Raw genomic sequence first — 24,535 nt, 5'->3', positions numbered from 1 at the left:
ATTCAAATAGAACAAAGTAGAAAATGATTGATTTAATTGGTATTTAAATTGTGCAAGTTAAAACTTTAAAACAAAGTATATTCCAATTTGCCCTAACACAGTGCCATCTTCTTCAAACAATTATAGCTCTGAAATCTCATTCGGAGAATAGGTCTATACAAATGTTCGATCCCCGGAAAATAGCTACGCTTATGTCATTTGATTTTACATTTTTTAGTAGAGACAAGTCATGAACATAAAATGATCGAACAAAGTAATTTTTTCTAGCTTTGTGTGACTAAATCATTATTTTCTTATGTCTATTTTCATTTAATTTCTAAATATTCGTTTGTCAGATAAAAAACCAGTTTTATTAACTTAAGAAATAAATCACTATTTAGTACTGTTCATTATTGTATAAATTTTTACGTGTTTTAAGTGTTTAAGGGTGTGCATTTCAAACGCGTCCATTTATCATATACCAAAATGGAAACTGCTAGAGCGCTACTTATATCATATATATGCATTTTTGTTTGGTCTTTCTTTAAATTTTAGTACTAACATGCATCAATATGAATGTATTTTTTAACTATTCTCCAGTGTCATCTAAAGAAAGAAACAAACGATGCGAAGTCTGCGTGTATACAAGCGCTGTGATCTTTGTAGCCCCGGTAGAATTATATATTTCATTTTATCAAATGACTATGTGGTTCAGCTTTAAATGTTTATGTCCACCTTAAATTCACTACGATTAAGAAAAAATGCGGTTAAGTAGTTTATATTTGGGTCTGAAACAAGCGGGCGTGTTAAATTTGTAAAGGCCGGTAGTCTTCACAAGCACTTAAAAAAAACAAAAACAACAACAACAACAAAAACAAAACAACAAGAAACAACAACATTTATTTCATACCAAAATCATACAAATGTCTAAACTACGATGATAGTGTATATCTTATAACTACTACTTGCATTATTCAGGTAAACCAATGTTACATATGTTGGAAGTTGTTTTTCCCTGAAACTATTAGGCAACTGTTAGAAATGCAAACATTCTAATGTTGTGTCACAATGCACGTTTCCCATTGGTCACATCCAGTAACACACACATTTACCATATAGCGACGCAATTGTAATCGACCTCTGGATTGTTACACCTTTACGTAACGTACATGGTACATAGGTTTATCATTTTAACAAATGAAGTAGTCTGCCCAAATATTAATGCATTCTTATTTATAAAAACAGCTTACTTTGAAACGTATGTACAATGTACATTTATAATTATTTTGTACGCAGCCATACGACAGATTGGCACAGCATATCATCTACCTTGGGAAATATATGTTGGATAAAAGTCACCATACTACATTGAAAACATTATACCATTTCAAGCATTTCTGCTATCAAATACAACATTACGTATTCAATTTGGATCTATAATTGGGCAATTCATAAAAACATTATTGTTATGGTAATACAGTGATGTTCTGAGATTATGATGGCATGTTCTAAGACATTGTGATACTAATACATCTAACAAAGCTTTTAATGCAACAACTATTCATTTTCTTTAAATATCATATACTTTACGTAAAGTTCGCAAACGTTAAGACAATAGTATTTTAATGTCGAACAGAAATTTCAGTACAATGTATAACATTTAAACAATCATACATTTTTTCTCATTATATGACATTATCCGTGTGTTTTAAAGTCACAAAAACATTTAAGAGTAATACGTTTTAAAATGTCATTACAAAACATTTCATAAAACGTGCAATAACACCCATTGCTTGACAAGTTAGAGAAGAGTTTAATATTAAGAGCATAGCTTTGAGAAAAGTAACTTAAAGTATCTAAGAACTGAATCTATATAATAAAATGATGTACCTCTGACCGGTAAAACACTCCCAAAAACCGAAATCGTTTCAAACATAGGCACATTTTCTGTTTTATTTATCAGTCCAAAAGTATATTCGGATGAGTTACCCATAACATCACCCCCAACCCCCTCCCGTCCTTTACAAAAATACTTTATTGGGGTCAACTTGCATAAGGTCATGTCCAAACGTCAAAGCATTATCTCACATGCCACTTTAAGAATGCAGTACTAAACAAATGGATTAAATTACTCCAAATTATTAGCACGTTACTTGAAATAAATGTAAGTTCTTTCTGGATTCGTTATATTTTCGGCCATTTCTAAATTGTTTGAAGTATTGATGTTTATAAAAGTATATTAAAAAGCATATTTTGATCAGATGTAATTTTGACATTTTATAAGTAATATACTTTTCTAGTTGAGTAAGCAAAAATGTGCGTGAAGTAATTTTTACGCCAGAAGATCTGGTAAGTGCATACTGTCATACAGTAACCACACTTCATCAGTGGGTATAGAGAAGTGTCTAATCTGACAAAACACTAAATAATCTACTCTTTTGAAACCCTGCATACTAGCCCAATTGTTTTGCCACAAACTTATTAAAAATTTAGAAAAGGGTCGTTGCTAAACATGATCAAGTTATTTTTTTATGAATCCAAATTTCCTAATGATGACGTCATAAAACAGTTTTCATGGTTGACTTATTTGAGTGTTCCATATCAAGAAATCATCTTTTGATATTGTTCGTTAAAACAAATATTATCTTTAGTCTCTACTAAAGTTTCCAAGGTTAGGCAATATTTTAGGATTTACAAACTTGGCTAAATCTAGATTTTCTAGATCAATGATTCATATTCATAGAGAAGTATCTAGACTTAGTAAGAAAATGTGCGTTTTTTCTAAAATGTTGTTAAAAGTAAATTATTTCTGAAGCACGTTTTACACGGAGGTATATATCGACATAAAATGTGTAATGATAATCAAATGTATTCTTAGCTGCCTGTCCAGCTACCGACCTATGCAAATCTTTAGGCCGACCTTAAAATTACTACGATTTCTCAATGATGAAAACTGATCAAGTCAGTCTTAGTTATTGGCGTGCAAAAGCGGCATAACCTTTGATAGCATATCTCATTGGCTCATATTATTTTGCTTCGTTTCTTATAGAACAAGCCACCATGGAAAGAATCCGAATATTATTTGAGCAAAATCAACACCTTGTTTCAGGATTTCTGGTAGGTCTTTTATAACGTCTATCCTGAACACATATTCTATGATCAAGATAATTAGGAGCCTTCAATGTCAAATTTATAGATCTACAGCTTATAAAAACAATTCCTTATGAGAAAGACTAAACATGGATAGGTACATATAACTTATTTGCTTAAATAATTAAAAGATAAAACTAAAATATTGTGTTCCTAACAAAGCGTGAAAAAAGCAAACATATAATCAGTATATATCTCCATGATGATTTTCTAACTTTTTAGGATAATTTGTATCAAGAAACAGACCTATCTGGGACATCAAGCTCGAATGATGCTATCAAGATATTACAAACACAGACAGGTACAAAGTTGTGTTAAATGTGGTCAATGTTGCTTTTTAAAGAAACATCATATTTTAGTGTATTAGCACATTTCAATGATATTCGATAACCATTTTGCTTAAGCAACAAAGCTGCCATTATTTCATTTGACAATCAGCTAGTTTATACCTGTTTTTTTTTGCATAATATATACATGTACGTTTACATTAAGAATTTTTTTTATCAAGCCGCATTTGTTAATAGGCTTTTTAGCTACGAACGATGGTTGTCCAAAGAATTGTACCTATTGCAGTTACTTTACGCACACAAGAATATTTTGTAAATTTCAAAGAAATATAATTGATTTTTATTAAAACATTATTTTGCAAGGAAATGTTGTTTTAGTTTTCATAAGGGCCCTTTACATATAAACGGCGATTCCCGTAAGGATCTGCAATTTAGAATTTGTCGTCCGTCTTTGAATTCATAAAACAAAGCATATTAAAACATGTTTGCTAATTGTTCATGTATGCATTAGCGTAAATCATTCTGAAGATACGCATTTGAATTGAAAACAATCGACATCATTGGTAGAACTGTTGTCATTTCATGCATATAAGTGATTAACACATTATGTAAACAAGAGGGTCATGATGGCCCTATATCGCTCACCTGTTATCATTGCACTTAAGGACAAGTCTTCATTGTCAAAAGATCATAATAGAAAACAATCAAAAGAATTATGAGAAAATATAGTTGAAATTTTCTTTAAGTAACTTTAAAAACAAGATTTGAAAACTTTTTGTAGAGGTCCACTAGGCAATGCTACATGTCAAATATCTAAGCTCTTCTGGTTTATTTTTAGAAAATTTTGAAGATTTTTCTATGTACAATCAAGTAACCCCATGGGGCAGGGTCAATTTGACCCCAGGGGTCATGATTTGAATAAACTTTGTAAAAGTCTAATAGGCAATGTTACATGTCAAATATCTAAGATCTAGGCCTTCTGGTTTTTTTTTTAGATTTTTTTTTTAAGATTTTCCTATGTAAAATCAAGTGACCCCTAGGGCGGAGTCAATTTTGACCCCGGAGGACAAGGTTTGAACAAATTTTGTAGAGGTCCACTAGGCAATGCTACATGTCAAATATCTAGTCTCTAGGCCTTCTAGTTTATTTTTAGAAAATTTTTGAAGATTTTCCTATGTAAAATCAAGTGACCCCTGGGGCGGGGTCAATTTTGACCCAGGGGGTCATGATATGAAAATGTTTTGTAGAGGTCCACTAGGTAATGCTACATGTGAAATATCTAAGCTCTAGGCCTTCTGGTTTATTTTTAGAAAACTTTTGAAGATTTTCCTATGTAAAGTCAAGTGACCCTTAGGGCGGGGTCAATTTTGATCCCCGGGTCATAATTTGAACAACTGTAGTAGAGGTCCACTAGGCAATGCTACATGTCAAATATCTAAGCTCTAGGTCTTCTGGTTTTTGAGAAGAAGATTTTTTAAATATTTTCCTATGTAAAATCAAGTGAGCCCTGGGGCGGGGTCAATTTTGACCCCGGGGGCCATGATTTGAACAAATTTTGTAGAGGTCTACTAGGCAATGCTACATGTGAAATATCTAAGCTCTAGGCCTTCTGGTTTATTTTTAGAAATTTTTTTGAAGATTTTCCTATGTAAAATCAAGTGTCCCCTGGGGCGGGGTCAATTTTGATCCCAGGGTCATGATTTGAACAATTTTAGTAGAGGTCAACTAGGCAATGCTACATGTCAAATATCTAAGCTCTAAGGCTTCTGGTTTTTGAGAAGAAGATTTTTTAAGATTTTCTTATGTAAAATCAAGTGACCCCTGGGGCGGGGTCAATTTTGACCCTGGGGTCATGATTTGAACAAACTTGGTACAGGTCCACTAGGCAATGCTTTACACCAAATATCTAAGCTCTAGGCTTCTGGTTTTTAAGAAGAATATTTTTAAAGTTTTTCCTTTCGGTTGCCATGGCAACCAGTGTTCTGCATAGAATTCAATTCTTTGAACAATTTTGAAAGGGGGCCATCCAAGGAACATCTCTGTGAAGTTTCATCAAAATTGGCCTGTTGGTTTAGGAGAAGATGTTGTTTAAAGGAAAGTGTGGACGGACGTACAACGGACGGACGGACGGACGCCGGACGGTGAGCGATCACAATACCTCACCCTGAGCACTTTGTGCTCAGGTGAGCTAAAAAATGGCACGTTAAGAGATGCCGCGTGGCACCGTAAAGTTGCAAAATGCAGAATAACTATATTGTACATAAAAATTGGAACATGTTGAGAGGCATTAAAATAGTGTCTTAGTCTCAGCGCATATTTTGTAAGTGACATTCGAAAATTAAGTCTCATAGTGACCGAGGAGCTGTGACGATAACAATATGCGACAGATAGAAGACGTCCTGAACGGAGATAGTTGGCAAATGTGAGAATTATTTAAAATATGTAAAGAAAATGCAGGATGCCCGAAACTGCACTTCTATCAGGTGAATACTTTAAATGTACAAACGAGGTCTGAGTATCGGGTGTTCTTTTGTAATGGCTTCCTCGAATACGAAGTTATACTGACCATGCAGGGAAGTAATTTGAGAAAGTATACATATCACGCTGTGTATTGGTGCCGGTGACGTTGCGATGTAAGCCGATCGTCGCTGTATGCTCTAATATAATCTCATATTGAACCGTTATTCTGAATATATTTCTAAATCCTGTGTTAAATAATCGATAAACGACACCGTAAAAGACAATATTGATAAACACAGGCTGGAACCAGATGAATAAAACAGACTCGAGTTGATTGAATCCACTCAAGAGCGGTAATGAACTTGATCCTTTTTTGATGGTAATAAAAAGGGTAAAACAAAAATTCAAATTCGTGTTTAAGGCTTAAAGTTTTAAGACTTTCACTCGCATTATTATTTCAAAGGAACTCTGTTAATAGACCTTTCTAACGTAAACGTAAATCGGAAACGGATTACTGAATCCGTAAATGTTATTTGCAAATAATGGTCTAAGGGAGATACTATTGCATTACTATTGGATGAAATTGTCTCCCCTAGACCACAAATTAGCCTAAAAGTTTACGAATTCAGTATTCCGTTTCGTAATTACGTTTACGTTAGAAAGGTCTAATAAGAAGTCTTATTTTCTATAAGATGAAAATTAATCCTTCTAAAAGATAGAGTGTCGATATTTTCTGAAGTCAGTACGATATGAGCCGTTGTCGCCTTATTATCACACGACTGGAAATATTGAGGTTTTCAAGTTAGTTTGGCGCGGACTACGGACAGCGGACGGCGTACTTACAGTAGGGGTTTTCTAAAAAAATTTAAAGGTTTGTAAGAAAGAAAATATGCATGTGGTTTAATGTTTCTTTTACCTGTATGTTTAATAACTTTTGCTTTCATTGTAGAAATAAGTATATTGAGAAATGATTATTTACTAATACAATTCGTACGTTTGAAAATATATGGATAGTGAACAAGTTACATTTAACACACGCAATTGCAATTTTCAGATGTCATATTCCAATTTGCTTAGTTCATGACCTATTTTAACGATTTAGATTCAGCTAAATACGTTTCCGCAGTTTACTTTCTTTAAGCATGTTCTTCAGTCGTATGCTTTAACACTTTGTTTTGATACTGAGACATTTCTGGCGTTACCTATCTTCCGGGCGACTCGAACCGACGATAACACTTAGCCTTAATATGTTCATGCATTAAAAATACAACTTGAAACACTGATTTGACGTTAACGGCGATTTTTATAAAAACAGTTTGGTTTAAAGAAAAAGCTGTACAAAATGTTATTGTAAAACTTTCAACATTCTGAATAAAATGATCGTCCGTTTAATTTTTTTTGCATAGTATAAATACTGAATTCAAAGTTTTCCATTACTTCTAATAATTGAAGAATATTCAATGTTTAAGAAGAATTTAGTTTAACACTTTGTCTTAATATACAGGAAATTCTCACACATGTATCTTTCAAGTTATGTGTCAGCATTTGAAAATAAATGCACGGAAGTCGCTTCGTATTTTCATAATATGATATCAGATTTTGAAAAAATGATCAAGACGGGCTCGATCTCGATGACTGAGGTCGGGCCAAAATTGATTTCTTGGACATCTGCAATTTTTTATCTCAGCATAGTTTGATAATGAAACTTTGTCATTGATATCAAAATTGCATGCAAATACTTTTAATTCATGACTATATTCCAATGACATTTCAGGATTCCGTATAGACTTAAAAATATGTTGACATCGATTTTTTCCAAGAAAACCATTTTCTCTCTAGTATTTAGGCTCATCTCTACATTAGAGTTAGAGATGAGAGACATTGCAAATTTTAAAAGAAAGTGCCATTAAAAAAGATTTTATAGTAGAGATATTTGTTTAAAAAGACTCTAACAACTGATGCAAGTCTGTATGTCAGTCTCGAGAGGAATTTAATATTTAAGAACCATTAAAACTAGTTGTCAAAATTTCAATCTAAAACACAGCTGAGACCGAACATTAAATTGTGTACATGGGGCCTGGGAAACGTCTTAGGTCGAAATTCCGATCATATCCCAAAAATATTTTATAGCCAGAACAGATATAGATTTGTCAACACATTTACATTTTTGACTTAGTCAACTTCAATGACACCATGTCAGCTTAGTAGTGGACGGATAGCTCAGTGGTTTGCACACTGGCCTTCCAATCCTAAGGTCGGGGGTTCGATCCCGCTTTTCAGTGTTTCCCACCCAACTAGAGGTGTACTTGTCAGGAAACCAGGCAATCCTTGTGTGTATCAGTGCTGTACACTGGGCACGTTAAAGAACCAGGCTGTCTATTCGCTACGAGCTAGTTAGCCGGACAAGCCTTATCTGATTTCTGATCTCTCTGCCGTGGGGGCGTTGTCTCACTCTGTCCCTCTGGTCAGATCGCTCTGTGTCTGTACTATTAGAGGATGAATTATGCGCTCTGTGTGGCTGCATTTGAACTATGTAAAGCGCCTTTGAATGTGAAATTGATCATAAAAAGGGCGCTATGTAAATCTGGTATAATAATAATAATAATAGTCGAGGCTAGCCTTTTTATTGACAATGCGTTTTAGTCGAGTACCTTTTCGGACACATACATGGTATGTGTAGGTACTCTGCTTCTTAGAAATTGGTCAAAGATTTAGGTCTGTATTGGTTTAAAAATTCAAAATATAAAATGAATGAATTCAGTACCGTAAACGATTTGTAGGGTTTGAAATAGTTAAAAATATAATTATGATACAACGTGCGACATTTTTACCACGGTGCTTTAAAATGTCACGCATCGAATCGTGCATATTCAAATCATGCGTCGTACAATAGCATATCAGCATCTTCAGTGCAGTAATACGAAACTCCAATTTTCAATGTACACTATAAACATACTTTTATACCAAATTCAAGTAAGAAATAACTTGTAACGTATGTTGTTGTGATCCCATAAGCATAGTTGTCGCCTGTTCTAAAATAGGTTAACCTCTTGCGACACAGGGGAAGAGTGTCTGTCTCCTCGCCAGGTTCAAATCCTCGATTATAGGGTATGTTGATCGTTGAATCAACAGCCGTTTTAATGCTAACGAATACTAGCTAAAACCTCACGAAATTGACAGAAAGAATAAAATGTCATGCAGTATTTAAAATAAAAAGAACAAGCTTGCGATACAGCTCCTCTAGCTTCTTGTTCACAAGATCGAAAGTCTAAAGATTTGAGTAGATACATTTATCAAGAAGCGATAAAAGTAAAAGGAATTTAAAATAGAAATAAAATAAAATAAAGTAAAAAATAGAAAATAGAAATAAAAAATAAATAAATAAACTGTGCCCACGCTATTAAGCATGCTTGTAAGACAAAATAAAACGGCAATTAATGTACATTAAAACGGATATTATTAAATCTTATACATGTCTTTTTTTCATATATCTTAAATGGAAACAGTATTACGACATTAGAACCTGATGCTAAATATGCCAATGTTCAGTTATGAATACCTTCCTTATGTACAGTTTGAGAAATCCGCTGTAGTAAGTCCGCAGTCAGAGGTAGCAGGACGCGTCGAAGTAGACTACTACACTTGTGATGATAACGCGGTTGCGTGAGAATCGTATGGTTTAGATTATTGCCATGATAATCAAACGGTCGTTAATTTAAGACAAATATACCAATGGTATATTAAATTGTGTAGATAGAATTTCTGCATCTACTGACATTTAATAATTGGGTATTCAGGAGCGTTTGCATCAAATCCACGTAGTTTGAAATATATGGGACTTTTTCACATATAATTATTCAGCTTTTCTTTGTAGAACAATAGAAATATGTTTATGTATATTTTATCTGCATAGAATATCATTACGACCGATTGATATAACGATCTAGGGGCAGGTAGTAATGGGTAAATACACACTTGAATCACACGATTTATGATTATAATTATATTATAACAAAGCGCCCGTTATGATTGAAGGTTTTATATGTATGATATGTTCTTCGTGACGTTTGAATAAATAAATAAAAAAAAATAACGAAAAAAAAAATGTGTCTGAATTCATTCATCCTCCCGTCTGATTCATGTAGAGAAACTGGCAGTTTCTTGTGTAGATTAGTAAACAATCAGTCAAAACATGAATTAATGTAATGTTCAGTATTGACTTTAACCAACAAATGAACAAACAAAGGATGTGATATTCAAGCGTGTATTTTTATAATTATTTTTAAAGATAATCTTCATGTTAAATAAACCGGACGAATTTAACATTAAAGTATAAAAAGGTTCTTTCCTAATACTTTGAATACTTATTTCATGCTCTAATATTAAGAAATCAAAAATTTAGGGTATTTTGTAAGAACTCCTAAAAAGGCAAAAATTTTGAAATAACTTAGAATGTACATTTAATATTAACAAACTTACAAGGTATACAAACCATAACTATATATCATTAAATCTATGAAAAAGCTATATACTTCCAAAATGTCTTAAAATCTGTAATAACTGTTGAATACTTTCAAATGTTAATATATTTACATCTTGAAAAAAGACGTGTGATTTCTTTAATTGGTTTAGAACAAATTAATAAAGATACACAGAAATCGTCCATCAATCAAAGGAAAATAATTCTTTAACAAATGACATGCATAACATTTATATGATACTTATGAAATTTGATTTTATATTTAATCAATCTTACACTCCAGAAAAAGTTAAAACTGCAGTTGGTCAATACAGAACTGCACTTTATATCAACTTAATGAATTGAAATCACAATAATGTGATAACTTGGGACTGGTTTTGCATTCTGGAGGTCTAAAGTTATTGATAGCATTTCTTATTATCAGTATCAACCACCTTACTTTAAACATCATTTAATTTTTGAAGTTGTGTGAAAACTGCTTTTAAATACAGTTATTGTACTTTATCATATAAAAGAGAAATAATTTCATGTACAAACAAAAGAAAGAAACTATAACCCCACCACCTTCTCGGGTGTCTCTGTCCCTGAGCTGTGCACATAACATATCATATCTGTTCCAAGTTAGTTAAATATACTTTTGCATAAAAGATACAGAACAGATCAGACAAAAAATAAAACCAAAACAAAAACCTACAAACAAAAGTTTTTGTTGACAGCGCACAAGGTTATTGGAAGAAATGGTGTATATGGTCAAAATACTTCCAAAGATTTTCAGACAAAAGAAGGAATATAGCTTAGACAAACACTATATCTGCATTTGTGGAGCTGGATACGTCTTGTACTATTTGGAAAAATGTAATGCTATTGTAGTGCTCTTTCCATTACTTTTAACTGATTTCCAAGTCACAAACGGGCCAAAATTTAGCCAAATATCTATGATGTAGTTACATACCCTTGAATACAGATGGAGATAATGAACAAGTGTTAAACATTTCAACTCCAGAAAAGTTTGGACAAAACGCTAACATATACGATAACCGATCCAACTTCAAAAATGGACATATATTCTTGCCAACAAATAGAGACTGCAAAAATTAAACTAGTGATATAATTTAAAAGCCATATGCCAAAAAATACAATTTATGGACTGGTGCGAAAAACTTGAGTAACAAAGCTTTATGGGAAACAGGACATTATGTCTGTACCCATTTGATGAAAGTTTCAAAACTATAATTATGATCTCGGCCTAAGAGCTAGCGGTCTAGATCTTAAACCTAACATGTCATGTTATTATGGGGAACAGCTATGCCAAGTTATTACAACTCCAACTGCATTGATTAATGACAGTAAGATGTAAATGACCGGCAAGAAATAAATAATGCTAAGATATGACGTTTCGAATGTGACTTTGACCTTGGAACTAGAGGTCTGTGTCTTTCCCATGATATTTTATCTTGATGAATGGCTGAGTTATGGACCGAACATGAATTTATTTATCTATTTTGTTGCGTGTAGGTCATATGGCGACTTTCAAGCTTTGATCATGGAGGAAGACACCTCCAGGGGTTCCTCTACGTGCATTATTAAATCACAAGCAGGCAATTTGGTAGAACCACAGAGCTTTCATAAGCAAACTGGATGGCTTCCTCACACGGAGAACTTAACATGAAACAGATTCTGTTAACCATTGACCTCTATGTGTGACATTGACCTTGGAGCCATGGTCTGTGTTTTGCGCATAACAAATGGTCTCATAATTTGGATCATTTGTAAAGTTTCTTCAAAATACCTTCATGAATTGCAGAAATATGGACTGGGCACGAAGTGTGACAGACAGCTGACAGACGAATGCATCCCATTTCCATGTTTCCTGTTTTCTTTGGAGGCGGGGGACAACAAAAAAGTTTAAAGAGCAAGTGCCGTGGAATCACAGATGTAACTTTATTTTAATATTTATTGAGTTGACAAAGCAATTTTCCCAATTTTGATGAAGTTAAGGGTCGGTCTTAATATAAGAGACTCTTATCAAAACTGGCTATTGATCAACTGATATATATATATATTCAGAGAAACTCATTCTAAATTAAGTTCAAAATAAGATAAGCTTGCCTATTAACAAAATTTGGAACATCGGGTAGCCCAATTCTGAACACGTACAAATTATTAAATATACATGCATATTCAGAGAAACTCGTTCTATATTATGTTCAAAATAAGCTGAACCTGAAAGTCCTGTTGGCTCATCTAACTAAGTTATTACCTAATATAACCTAGCATTTGATTTTATATTTAATTTCTATTATCTTATATAAGCTTTTCAATGACCTTGCCTATTCACAAAATTTGGAACATCGGGTAGCCCAATTTTGAACTTGAACTTGAAATTTCATACAGAAAACGATCTAAGATGATCACGTTGCTTTTAACTTGTTCACCATATTGTGGTGATGATTTTACCTTGGGCTTATGACGTCATTTTTCCAAAGTGATCAAATTACAACATTGTACTAGATTTCAAACAGAGAAACATACCAACATAAGTTTCATGAAAATCAGGTAGAAAATGTTGCCTTCTGATAGTTAAGAATATGTTTCCATGAATGTGACCTTCTGAGTGTTTACATGTACTTCCTTGAATTAGCCTGATCCCCGTTAATCCAGTTTCGAACCTGACTAAAATTCATGGCGATAGACATTCTGTCAAACATTTATGTATTCATATAGAAAACGTGGCCTCTAAAATGTAAACACGATGTTACCTAGTGATTTTTTAAAGACCTTAGGAAAGGTATCCGGTGTTGAAACTGACACCGTTCAAAGGGACAAGAATTCTGCCAAAGTTTTTTGATGATCAAATGGTAATTGTGGCCTCTAGAGTATGAAAAATTAATCTAATGACATAGCTTAATCAGTACAAAGATTTGAATACATATAGCCAACAACTGAAACAGGCGGAGCTACAAATTAATTGAATGAATTGTCAGAAGAAGCTGTCTAAACACAGGCAGCCATTAAGGAAACAAGTGTATAAATAGTTACCGCAAATTATTTATAGCGTGCATGTATATAAAGTTTTAACTCGAGCGCATACATGTACTGTAGAGTCTAAGACTATCATTCTAACGGTTTTAAGATAACTATACTTCCCGACAAAAAGTCGAAGGCTTACAAGTGCACAGTTGGCATGGGACAACAAGGGAGGTGACAATTAGCATTGAAAAACCACTCTAAAGTTTGTGAGTGTCCGAACGATAGAGGAAATGAATGGACTATACTCAGTTAAACTTTTTTGAGCGTTTGATTAACAAGGGAGGTGATTGTACCCTTAGAAAAAAGTCTAAAGGTTGCAAGTGTTTAATTAAACCGGTGTTCACTTAAATACCTGGCAGGTTCGGCTGACGACGACAGTGACTACACTCCCTCGCAACCAATCTAAAGATTGTTAGTGTTCGATTGACAATGGATGTGACTATAAACCCTGACAACAAGTCTAACGGTTGTGAGTGCTCTAGAGGGAATGCATTATAATCCCTTACAAACAATATAAAGGTTGTAAATGTCTGATTGACGACGACGGTGACTTTCCTCCCTGACAACCAGTCTTAAGTGTTTAAGAGTTCTATCGATGGCGGAGGTGAATATACTCACTCACAAAGGTCTAAAGGTTTTGAGTGTTCTATTGACAGAGAAGTTTACTATAATTCCGGACAAGTCTTAATATTTTGGGAAGATGACTGTATTTCCTGACTAAGAATATCAAAGTTGTTATTGTCCAATCGGTGAAGGTTATGAAACGTCTAGCCGAGAGGTATATGCCCTATCTGACTACCAGTATAAATGTTGTGAGAGTTCGATTGACGGTGAAGGTGAATGCTCAATTTGACTACAAATATCAAGATTGTGAATGTTTGATTGACGATGAAGGCTAGTATTCTACATGACTACCAGTAATAATCTATACTTTCAATATGAATAACATCTTAATTACATCTCTGTGAATGCTCGAATGACTGCAGGGAAACATATACTACATGATTATCAGTCTGAAAGTTCTGCGTGTTCGATTGACGTGAGGGTCAATATTGTCAGAGAACACATGTCGTTAAGTTATTTGTTTTATATCTCATTTTAGGTATTTTGAATTTGTTTAACTAGCGGATATCAAAAGAAACTATACTAATTTGAATGATATCGAGGTAACCGGAAAAGCAATAAAATAGAGAAAAGTGGAATCTTCACAATTGATCTTTTTTGAAATACAGGTTGAAAGTTATTTTATATTTATTTTAGTTTCATTAATAGGTGAAAACTCAGGAGAAGTGTCACAGGCAGCTTTTGAGAACAATGCTACGTCTTCCCAAAGATGTCAGGGAGAAGCGATTGATAAAGGTAACTTTACTCTTTAATGTTTTCTGACTGCTGCACGTTTAATAACCTATTGAATAATTCCAGCAATATCTTTAACATTTTTAGATGTTACGGGAGTAAAGCGGTGATATTGCTCAATATCTTAACTTTAAATATATGATTCAATAGACGTCAACACTATTTGCCAATAACTTTAACTGCTGGGTAACTTTTTGTTAGCTGATAACGACCATACTTTATGTAATGAAGACAAATTGGTCCATAGTGAGTGTCCTGATTTATATGCAATATATAAAGGACGCACATGAATATCAATGCTTTAACAGCAAACAGCAATGTTACTTTAATGTTTTTTCTTATGTTAAAGTAACAATGATCCAAAATTTCCTCTATATTAAGTGTAGTTGGGATTAAAACTGCTATATACTATAAAGGTATCTAAATAACACTTACTTTCAAAATAATATCATCCATGTCAATTGTAATTTTTTCTTCCTTTTGTTCGTTGAAAAACGGTACGGTATGAGGGGGTCTGGGTAGTTATTGGAGATTTGCGTTACGACATTGCAGGCTATTGACATGTATTTTATTAATTTGCGTTCATCATTTTCAATACTAGTTATAAAGTAACGTTCTAATTACAAGTTATTTTATATCGTTTAAACACGTACAAATTATTTTTAATTGGTTATACACGTACACGCACGCTCGCGAACACACACACAGGCAATCACGCGCGCGCGCGAACAGACGCAATTTTTCAAAGAAAACACTACTTTACTCTTGATGTACATTAATGACGTCCCATTTCCAAATACATGCCTTATTTAGAACTTTGACCAAATTAAATGTATAAGTCTTTGAGAAAGCGGAAATATGAAATAATGCCCTTTTATTTTGTCATTGAAATGACTTTGACATTTACCTTGAAGTGGTTGGTATTGTATATCAAATTGACATATACAACATTTATTATAGAGGTAATGCAAACATCTAAATCAAAATTACTCTTTTTCAATTGAACACTAAGTTCATCATGGAAACGGCAACATTTACACGCATGGAAAGTATTTGTTTTGACAACACATTAATACTCTAGTGGATATCAGACGATAATTTATATTTTTCAAACTGTCCTAAATGGAATGATATCGAGGTAAAGGGAAAGGAGATGTTGTTTGAACTTTTCAATTTTGATAAACAGCTTGAAAATGTCATTTTATATATTTGTCAATTAAAAGGTGAAACCTCAGCAGACATGTCAAAGGCAGATGTTGAAGACAATGTTAGTTCTCCTCAAAGACATCAGAGCAAAGCAATTGATGAAGGTAACTTTGCTCTTTAATGTTTTCTGACTGTGCCCTTTTCCGAAGCTATCGTATTTCTAAAAATAATAATAATAATAATAGTAAAAGCTATATATATCATTTAAATTTTTCAATGTTACTAAAGCCGGTGAAATTGCTTTATATATTATTTTTTTATATAGGATTTTCAATCAACTTTAACACTATTTGCCAATAGCTTTAATTAAGGCAGACATTTTCACTACCTGGTTAAGATTATAATTTATGAAATGATGAGGGAATAGTCGATAGTGTATGTCCTGATTTTAATACAATATTATAAATTATAAAGACCGCACACGAATATAAACGTTTAATAATGTTAGCCTATGTTTAGAGTAGGTGGTATTAATTGCTTTACATGCAAAAAAAAAATCATTCACCTCAATTATTAGATATTTACTTCCCTTCCTCCACTGCAAAAAAGACAGCGCGGTATGAGGGTTGAGGTAGTGGAGAGAGAGGGGGAGGGGGTTACACGATTACTTATTGCAGTACTGTTACATACATTTTCACGGCATTGGCTATCTCGAGGCCACCTTCGACGTCATTTTGGATTTCTTTGAACTCTTCAATTTTTGACAATTTATGCCGGCAGTTCCAGGTAGTACAGACATTACCAAACAAACATATTGATATATAGCATAAACAGGTCCGAACTCACCGTTAGATCTACTCTGTCACTTTAACTAACTGTTTTGAGTGTTTGATTGACGGAAGAGATGAATTTATTCCCAGACATCGTGTCTTAGATTTGTGAGTGTACGACTGACGTGGAACATTAAAGGAGGTGACAATATTCATTAACAAATGACAGCAAATGTAAAGGTTGTGAGTGTTCTATTGAAAAAGGAGTTGAATAAACCCAGTTATAAAAAGTCTAAATATTATGAGTGTTAAATTGACAAGGGTGCTGACTTATCTTTGACAACTTCAGTTCAGGTTTTGAGTGATCGATTGCCGGCGGAGGTCAGTTTACTCCCTGACAACCAAGCTTAAGCTTTTTAGAGTTCGATTGACGGGTGGGATGACTATACTTCCTGACAACCAGTCTAAAGGTTGTCAGTGTCCGCTTGATGGGGTATGGTCAATTGTATTCCCTTCTAACAATTTTAAGGTTGTGAGTGTTCGATCGATGAGGGAGGTGATATGTCTACCTGATTACCAATCTAAAGGTTGTTAATGTTCATTTGATTTGGAAGTAATTAAAGTCCCAGACAACAAGACTAATGGTTGCGATTATTGAAAAGCAGTGCGTTGGCAATAAGTTTTCGATTGGCGGTAGAGATGACCTTTTTTCCTGACAACGAATCTAAATGTTGTGATACTGTTATTGACAGCAGAGGTGACAACATTCGCTTATAACTAATGTGAACTATACCCCGTGACAACCAGTCGAAAATGTTGTCAGCGATCGCTTGACGGGGTACGGGGTAAATATATACCCTGACTAACAGTCTTAAGGTTGTAAGAGTTCAGTCGACGAGAGAGGTGAAATGTGTACCTGGTTAAAGTTCTAAAGCTTGTATGTGTCCGATTGACCTGCGAGGTAAACGTTCTGACTTACAGTACAAATGTTTTGAGAGTTTGATTGACGGTGGATGTGAATGCTCTTTTTGTCTGCAAATATTTAGGTTGTGATATTTTGATTGACAATGAACGATACTATTCTAAATATCGTATGACTGCAGCAGAGTATATACTTCCTGATTATCAACGTGAAAGTGGATATCAGAAGAACTATCCTGATTTGAATGAAATTGCGGTGACGGGAAAAGAAATACAATAAGAGCTAATCAATTCTAAAATACAGTTTGAAAATGTTATTATATATAATAGCTCTTTCTTAACTGATAAGTGAACACTAAAATTTGTGAGTGATCGAATGACTGCATTGGAGTCTATACTTCCTGATTATTAGTCTAAAAAATTGTGTGTTCGATTGACAGGAGGATAAATATCGTCAGAGAACACATTTTGTTAAGTAATTTGTTTTATATATATCATTTTTAGGCATTTTGAATTGATATCAAAGGATCGATATTACAGAAACTGTTCTAATTTGGATGATACTGACGTAACGGGAGAAACGATCAAATTTTAACTTATCAATTTTAAAATACAGGTTGAAAGTGTCATTTTAAATATATTTCTTCATTGATAGATGAAAACTCGGGAGAAGTGTCACAGGCAGCTGTTGAGGACAATGCAAGTTCTCAAAGACATCAGAGCAAATCAGTTGATGAAGGTAACTTTGCTTTTTAATGTTTAAGACGTTTTCTAAGCTCTCGTTTCATTTCAGCAATATATTTAATGTTTTTTTATGCTACTGAACAGTTATATTGCTCAATATCTTGATTTTAATTATATGATATTCAATCGACTTTAAGAGTATTTGCCAATAGCTTTAACTGCTGGATAAACCTTTCGCTAGCTGATCAATATCACAATTTTTCAAATGAAGAGGAAATAGTCGATAGTGAGTGTCCTGATTTTAATACCGAAAATTTCTCTATGTTAAGAGTTGGCGGGATGAAAACTGCTTTACATACTAAAAAGTATCTAAACAACACACACTTTCAGAAAAAGTCTCATTAATGTCAATTGTAAAATGTTTTCCTCCTTTTCTTTATTGCAAAAAAAACCCGGCTAGGTTTGAGGGGAAGGTGGTAATTGTGGGAGTAGGGGCGGGGCATGAGGGCGTTACGACATTGTAGGTTATCTGCATGCAATTTATTTAAATTTGGGAACTTATGTTCTTTATGCCGATTTTTTATTTGTTTAAACAGGCAAGCGCGCGCATACACATGAACACGCACACACGTGGAAGATAGATATTGGTATTACTTTATATTTTTACCTCGAAAAGACCTTGACATAGAAGCTGAAGTGGTCAGCATTGTATATCAATGTTACATATCACAAAGAAATAAATAATACCAATGCAAACATTTGGCTTTACATTTAAAATCTGTTTCCTACATTTGAACATTAATTTTTCATGTAATCAGCGACATTTACTGGCATGAAACGTGTTAGTCTCCACAACATTTGAATAAACCTTATGAAAACTTTGAAAAATATAGAAATTACCAATTTCGCTATCACATTTGTAAACGATGGGCATGAAAAAATCATTTTAAAGTAAGAAGTAATAGAGAGTAAATAATATTTATTTTATTTTATTTTTTATTTGAATTTGAAATGACATTCACCTTGACCGTGGTCGTGCTGTATGTGCATTTGGGATATGTTATGATATGAGAAAGATACACGTATTTAACGTTAACTTTATAAGTAAATTTGCCATACTGTTACGTACATTTTCATGGTATTTGCAGATTTTGGAGTCCATCTTGGACGTAATTTTGGATTTCTCGGAATGCCACATTTTTTGACAAGTGATAATGGCAGTCCCAGATAGTTCAGAAGTTACCTTACATTTTGATGCAAATTATGCTTTGTCAACAGAGGAATCCAATCTCAATTTAAGATCTCCCCAGTTAGTCAATCTGCAACGATAACGGTTTTGAGTGTGAGACTGAAGGCCGATGTGACTTTACTCCCTGACAACGTGTCTTAGGATTGATAGTGTAGTATTGACATGGAACAATAAGGGAGGTGACAATAATAATCGGCACACAAATTCTAAGGTCGTGAGTATTCAATAGATAGGGGAAATGACTATAATCAATACCATCCAATCTAAAGATTTTGAATATTTAATTGGCAAGATAGATGACTTTAATCCCTCGTAACAAGTTTAAAGGTTGCAAGTGTTTAATTTACAAGGTTGTTTATTATAATCGATGACAACTAATCAAAAAGTCGTCAGTGGTCGATTGACGGAGGAGATGTCTTCATTCCATAACAGCCAATCTTAAGATTTTGACCATTTGATTTAGAGCGGACGTGACTGTACTTCTTCCCTCCTAACCATTCAAAAAGTTGAGAGTGTTAACACTCCCTTTACAAAAACGCACTTTTGTGAGTGTTAAGTTAGCATGGGAGTAGACTATAATCCTCGATAACCAATCTATAGGTAATGAGTGTTCGATTTACGGCGGATGTCAATTTACTCCATGACAACCAATCTTAAAAGTTTGTGAGAGTTCAATTGATGGGAGAGGTGACTATACTTACTCAAAACTAGTCTACAGTTTGTCAGTATTCGCTTGAAGGGTGGGGTGGTGACTGTTTTACTTTACTGCCAAAACTTACGGCTATAAGTGTTCAATCGACGAGGAAGGTGAAATGTCTGCCTGATTACCAATTTAAAGGTTACTTGTGTTCGAAAACGGGAGGGGTTGGGGAGGGTGACTATACTCCCTGGCGACAAGTCTATAGATTACAAGTGTTCAATTAATACTAAAGGTTGTGAGTGTTTGGCTGTAGGATGTAACTATATTCCCTTGCAGCAAGACGTATGGTCGCTGGTGTTAAATTAACAATATAGTAGATTATAATTCCTGACAACAAATCGTTAGGATGTGAGTATGCAACTGGGGGCAAAAGTGACTTTACATCCTGACAACCAATTAAAACATTTTGAGAGTTTAACTGACGGAGGATGTGAACCAGTATAAAGGTTTTGAATAATCTATTAATAGCGGATGTGACTATAACTCCTGACAAGTCTAGAGGTTTCAGTTTTCGCTTCACATGAGAGGTGACTGTATTATTTGGCGACCAGTCTTAAGGTTGTTAGTATTCGACTGACGGGGAAGGTTAACGTTATATCCGACTGCCAGTTAAAATGTTATGAGAGTTCGATTGACGGTGGAGGTAAATTCTCAGTGTAACTACAAACATAAAGGTTGTGAGTATTTGATTGGCGATGAAAGTATTCTACATATCTACCAGTATAAAGCTATAAACCAGATATGAATAGCAACTTAAAAGCCGTGAGTGCTCGAATGACAGCAGAGGAGTCTATACTTCTTGATTATCTATTTAAAATTGTAAGTGTTCGATCGATTTGAAGATAAATACAGTTTGAAAATGCCGTTTTACATTTTTTTTTCATAGATGAAAACTCATCAGGAGTGTTAGAAGCAGCTGTTGAAGATAATGTTACTTCTTTTCAAAGACATCAGAGCAAATCAATTGATGAAGGTGACTTTCTTAAATATTTTCTGAGTGCTGTACGTTTTCTATGCTATCGGTTTATTTCAGCAATTTCTTTAATATCACTAAATGTTACTGAATTTATGCGGTGATATTGCTCAATATTTTACGAATATCAATAGTCTCATTTACGTGCAACTTTAACGTTTATCTTATGGTAGAGTGACAATCATTTGAAAATTGCTCTATTATAAGAACAGTTGGAATGAAAACTGCTTTATATGGTATAATGTCATCTAAATAACACTTACCGTCAGAAATATTCTCATTCATGTCATTTGTAAAATAATATCTTCCTTTCCTTCACTGCAAAACCGTCTTTTTATGAGAGGGCGGGGGTAGTGGTGTGAGAGGGGAGTAATGACATTGTAGTTATTGGCATGCCTGTTTCTAATTTGCGTAAATTATTTTTCCTACTTGTTATAAGTTCAGGCCTAGCTTTTGTGATCGCTCACCGCCCGGCGACCGTCAGGCGTCAGTACGTCCGCTCATAGTCTCTTTAAAAAGCATACTCTCCTACATCACCAAGTCACTTTTGGTAAAACTTTACAGAAATGTTCATTGGATGGTCTTCCTAAAAATAAAGAATTTAATTCCATATACATGTATCATTGTGGTTGCCATGGCAACTGAAAAGAAAAAAATTAAAAATCTTCTTGTCCAAAACCACCTGTCATAGTGTTTTTATATTTGGTGTGAAGAATCTTCTATTCATACTCTAATAAGAACGTTCAAATTACCCCCCTATGGTCAAATATGACCCCGCCCTTTGAGGGTCACATGGTTCGTATAGACTTATATAGGGAACACTTTATGTTATGGTTCTGTATAAGTATTATTCAAATTCAGCACCTGGGGTCAAAAGAGGCCTCGCCCCGTTCTTTCCTGAAACCATAATTTTAGTATGTAAAATTGCCTTTTAGTCCTTTAAAACGATTGTTCAAGTTATAACCTTAGAGTGAAAAAAGAGGCCCCGCTACGAGGATTCCAAGTTTTGTATATGCTTAATATGCAGGAAAATTTAAAGAAAATCTTCTTACCTGAAACTGCAAGGCCTAGGCATTTGATATTTGGTTTTACCCAGTGGTCCTCTACAAAATTGTTCAAATTATGCCTCGGGGTAATAAGTGACCCTGTCCTAGGGGTTCAAGTTTTACAAACACTTACACATGAAAAACTTCTTGACTGAAAGTTCAAGGCCTATCATTGTTGCTTGAAAATAAACTAGTTTATAATATTGTTATGAAAATGTTGCTAATTACAAATCAAAAATGACTCGTAGTTTTGCTTTGTATCTTGTAGAACCTATCACCAGCAGATTCCGAATATTATTTGAGCGACTACGTCACTTACTCTCGGGAGTTTTGGTAGGTCTTTGATACAGTCAGTCTAAACACACATTCTATGCTCATGATAATCAAAAGTTTTTGATGTCAAATAAATACTCCCACCCCACATTTGTTTTCATTTTTTCTTCTTTTTTTTTAAAAAGTTCACAAGCGGATTAGAAAATAACAGTGTGAGAAAGTGTCCCTGACCTAAGTTTAAAGTTATTACTGTACTGTAGTGTAACTACTTAATCAACATTTCTCACATTTAGATATCTCGGCGAAGAAAAATTACAGATGTGTCGAAGATGCCGGAAAATGCTACTATCGTTCAAGCAGAAAGAGGTATCTATATAAGAAATCGAAAACGGAATTCTAAAGATTAATGCATTATCATGACCGAAGCATACCGTTTTAAACTGAGCTTATTCATGATTAATGTCATGTTAAAGAATCAATGTTACATGTACATATGTATTACCAATGCATGCATATATAGCATTTTATATTTTATAAGGCCACTTGAATTGAAGAAAAGGCAATTATTTCATTCGACAATAAAATGTGGAAGTTTCTTTAGAAATTGACATCAAAGGAAAAATAAAGTCAATAAATATCGAGCTTTCCTACGAAATATCAGCTTCAAATACAATAAGTATGTATACACGTAACATTCTAACCTTGTCGGAAAGTGCAGAGTTGTGGAAGGTAGAGGGTAAAACAAAATCAGTTCTTCATTTATTAAACCTACGTGTAAAATAATAAAATCTAGATCATTGCTAGAAAAATCATTGAATTAGGTTGATTCCACATATCAGTAACGTGTAAAATAATAAAATAAAGATCATCGTTATTAACCATTTCTCTGATTGTTAGTTATAAAAGAAGTACTCAAACTTTATACCCTTCAACCAAATTGTAAAATGATTGAATGTATAATAAAATGACCTGTGTGAAAAGTAGTGTTATTTCTCTTTCCTGATTTTAAAGAGCCAACGGGATCTAAATAGGAGTAAACACCTCGATCGATGCATAATTTGCTTCAGAACATTTTATGAAAATATACTAGATAAAAAGCTAAAAAACAAGGTAGAGCTATGGTTAACCATGCCACTTTAACATTTGACTCTAGAGATAATGAATGTCATATTCTACTTATCCTCATATAAAATCACTTTATCGATTAGGTTCGTGCCTCGCGCAAGGCGTTGAATTTGTCATATGAGGAAGCCATCCAGCAGGCTTACGGAAGTTCAGTGGTTCTACCCAGGCGACCGCTCCTGATGAAATAATGCATAGAGGCGCTGCTGTGGGTTTCCTTCACCATCAAAACTGATATGTGGCCATAATACCAATAATTATTTCGGCTCGACGTTAATTAAGGAGGTAGGTTACCTTGTTACAAGGGTAAATTCAAATTAGTTGAACCGCAGCACATTTTTGTATTTCGTGTAATATGAAGTTTTAACTGCTACAATCTCAATTTCGTTTGTCTCTGTCCCTTCAAGTTCAATTTTTATCCAGGTTTGAAGAACAAGACCCTCCAAAGGTTTTTCATATTGAAAGAAGAAGGAAAATACGGATATTTAACATTTTTCAGTGTATTTTAGTTTCATTGATATCCGTAGAAGTCTGCATAATTGATAATTTCACTAGTATGTACGTTATCTTTCTAATAAAATTGTAAAATGTATATGTCGCGGGGCTCGTGTTTCCATGGTAACGCATTTTCTCTCATTTTTAAACAACTATGTATAAAAATAGGGGTTTTCGACGGCTTCAGTGCTATTCTGTTAATGACCAACATGGAATATTTGGGTAATATTATTAGCAAAATACCAAGCACTTTACATGGTACCCTATTTTTCTTAAAGTTTAAAGTAACCATGGCAACAGAGATGTTTAAAATAGCTTATATCTTGCTTTTTGTCGTAGTTTCTTATAAAAAAATATTGAATAAGATTATCTTTCTAGTTAATGTGGCTATAAAACATATTATTTGTAACGTAA

General features: G+C 33.8%; 1 protein-coding gene across 2 annotated transcripts; it reads left to right on the top strand.

Annotated features, from left to right (window-relative positions):
- Positions 1-15,967: 15,967 nt before the first annotated feature.
- LOC128555227 (uncharacterized) lies at positions 15,968-23,510 on the top strand. 2 transcript variants are annotated; one of them, XM_053536992.1, is made up of 5 exons: positions 15,968-16,052; positions 18,235-18,318; positions 21,099-21,185; positions 22,500-22,564; positions 22,798-23,510. In XM_053536992.1, exons 1-5 carry the CDS (start codon positions 15,983-15,985, stop codon positions 22,909-22,911), a joined length of 420 nt encoding a protein of 139 aa, XP_053392967.1. In that variant the 5' UTR covers positions 15,968-15,982; the 3' UTR covers positions 22,912-23,510. The 2 variants fall into 2 exon arrangements, with proteins under 2 accessions (XP_053392967.1, XP_053392978.1); XM_053537003.1 differs by lacking the exon at positions 21,099-21,185.
- Positions 23,511-24,535: the final 1,025 nt, after the last annotated feature.

The sequence above is a fragment of the Mercenaria mercenaria genome, chromosome 1, assembly GCF_021730395.1.
Source record: "Mercenaria mercenaria strain notata chromosome 1, MADL_Memer_1, whole genome shotgun sequence".
NCBI classification, from domain to species: Eukaryota; Metazoa; Mollusca; class Bivalvia; order Venerida; family Veneridae; genus Mercenaria; species Mercenaria mercenaria.
Note: the sequence above shows the minus strand (reverse complement) of the source record. Positions and strands in the feature narration are given on the sequence as shown.

Excerpts from the sequence above, each read along its gene's own strand:
- LOC128555227 (XM_053536992.1), top strand. The coding sequence starts at position 15,983 with ATGTCAAAGGCAGATGTTGAAGACAATGTTAGTTCTCCTCAAAGACAT. Across the intron at positions 16,053-18,234 it reads GAGCAAAGCAATTGATGAAG|ATGAAAACTCGGGAGAAGTG; the intron begins GTAACTTTGCTC and ends CTTCATTGATAG. Across the intron at positions 21,186-22,499 it reads GAGCAAATCAATTGATGAAG|AACCTATCACCAGCAGATTC; the intron begins GTGACTTTCTTA and ends TGTATCTTGTAG.